General features: G+C 68.2%; 1 protein-coding gene across 1 annotated transcript; it reads right to left on the reverse strand.

Moving 5' to 3' along the window:
• Nucleotides 1–6: 6 nt before the first annotated feature.
• On the reverse strand, nucleotides 7–245 carry LOC120512342 (barrier-to-autointegration factor-like; the record flags this gene model as incomplete). Its single annotated transcript, XM_039730507.1, has 1 exon — nucleotides 7–245. A coding segment is annotated over one exon (207 nt), but the record flags the coding sequence as incomplete, so codon positions are not given.
• Nucleotides 246–406: the final 161 nt, after the last annotated feature.

Here is a 406-nt window from a genome sequence, read left to right on the forward strand (position 1 = left end):
GGGGGGGGGCGCGGGGGGGCCGATTTTGGGGAGGGGGCTCAGAGGAAGGCGTCGCACCACTCGCGCAGGCAGCCCGAGCAGTCGCGGCTCTGTTTGGCGTTGGCCCCGCACGTCTCCTTGAGCCACTCCCGGAACAGCTCCTCGTCCTTGCGCAGCACCAGGAACTGCCCCAGCACCACGTACGCCTGACGGGGGACAGGGAGGGGACAGGGAGGGGACAGCGGTGTCACCAGAGCGTGGGGACACTGTTAAGGGACCCCCTGTCCCTCCTGAGTGACCCCAAGGAGCTCCGGTCCCGCCCCAACCCTGTGGTCCCTGGTTCTTTCAGAATTGCCCCAGCACCACGTGTGCCTGACAGGGGACAGCGAGGGGACAGAGGTGTCACCAGGGCGTGGGGACACTGCCA

Source organism: Passer montanus, unplaced genomic scaffold (assembly GCF_014805655.1).
Source record: "Passer montanus isolate IOZ18808 unplaced genomic scaffold, ASM1480565v1 scaffold7296, whole genome shotgun sequence".
NCBI lineage: Eukaryota > Metazoa > Chordata > Aves > Passeriformes > Passeridae > Passer > Passer montanus.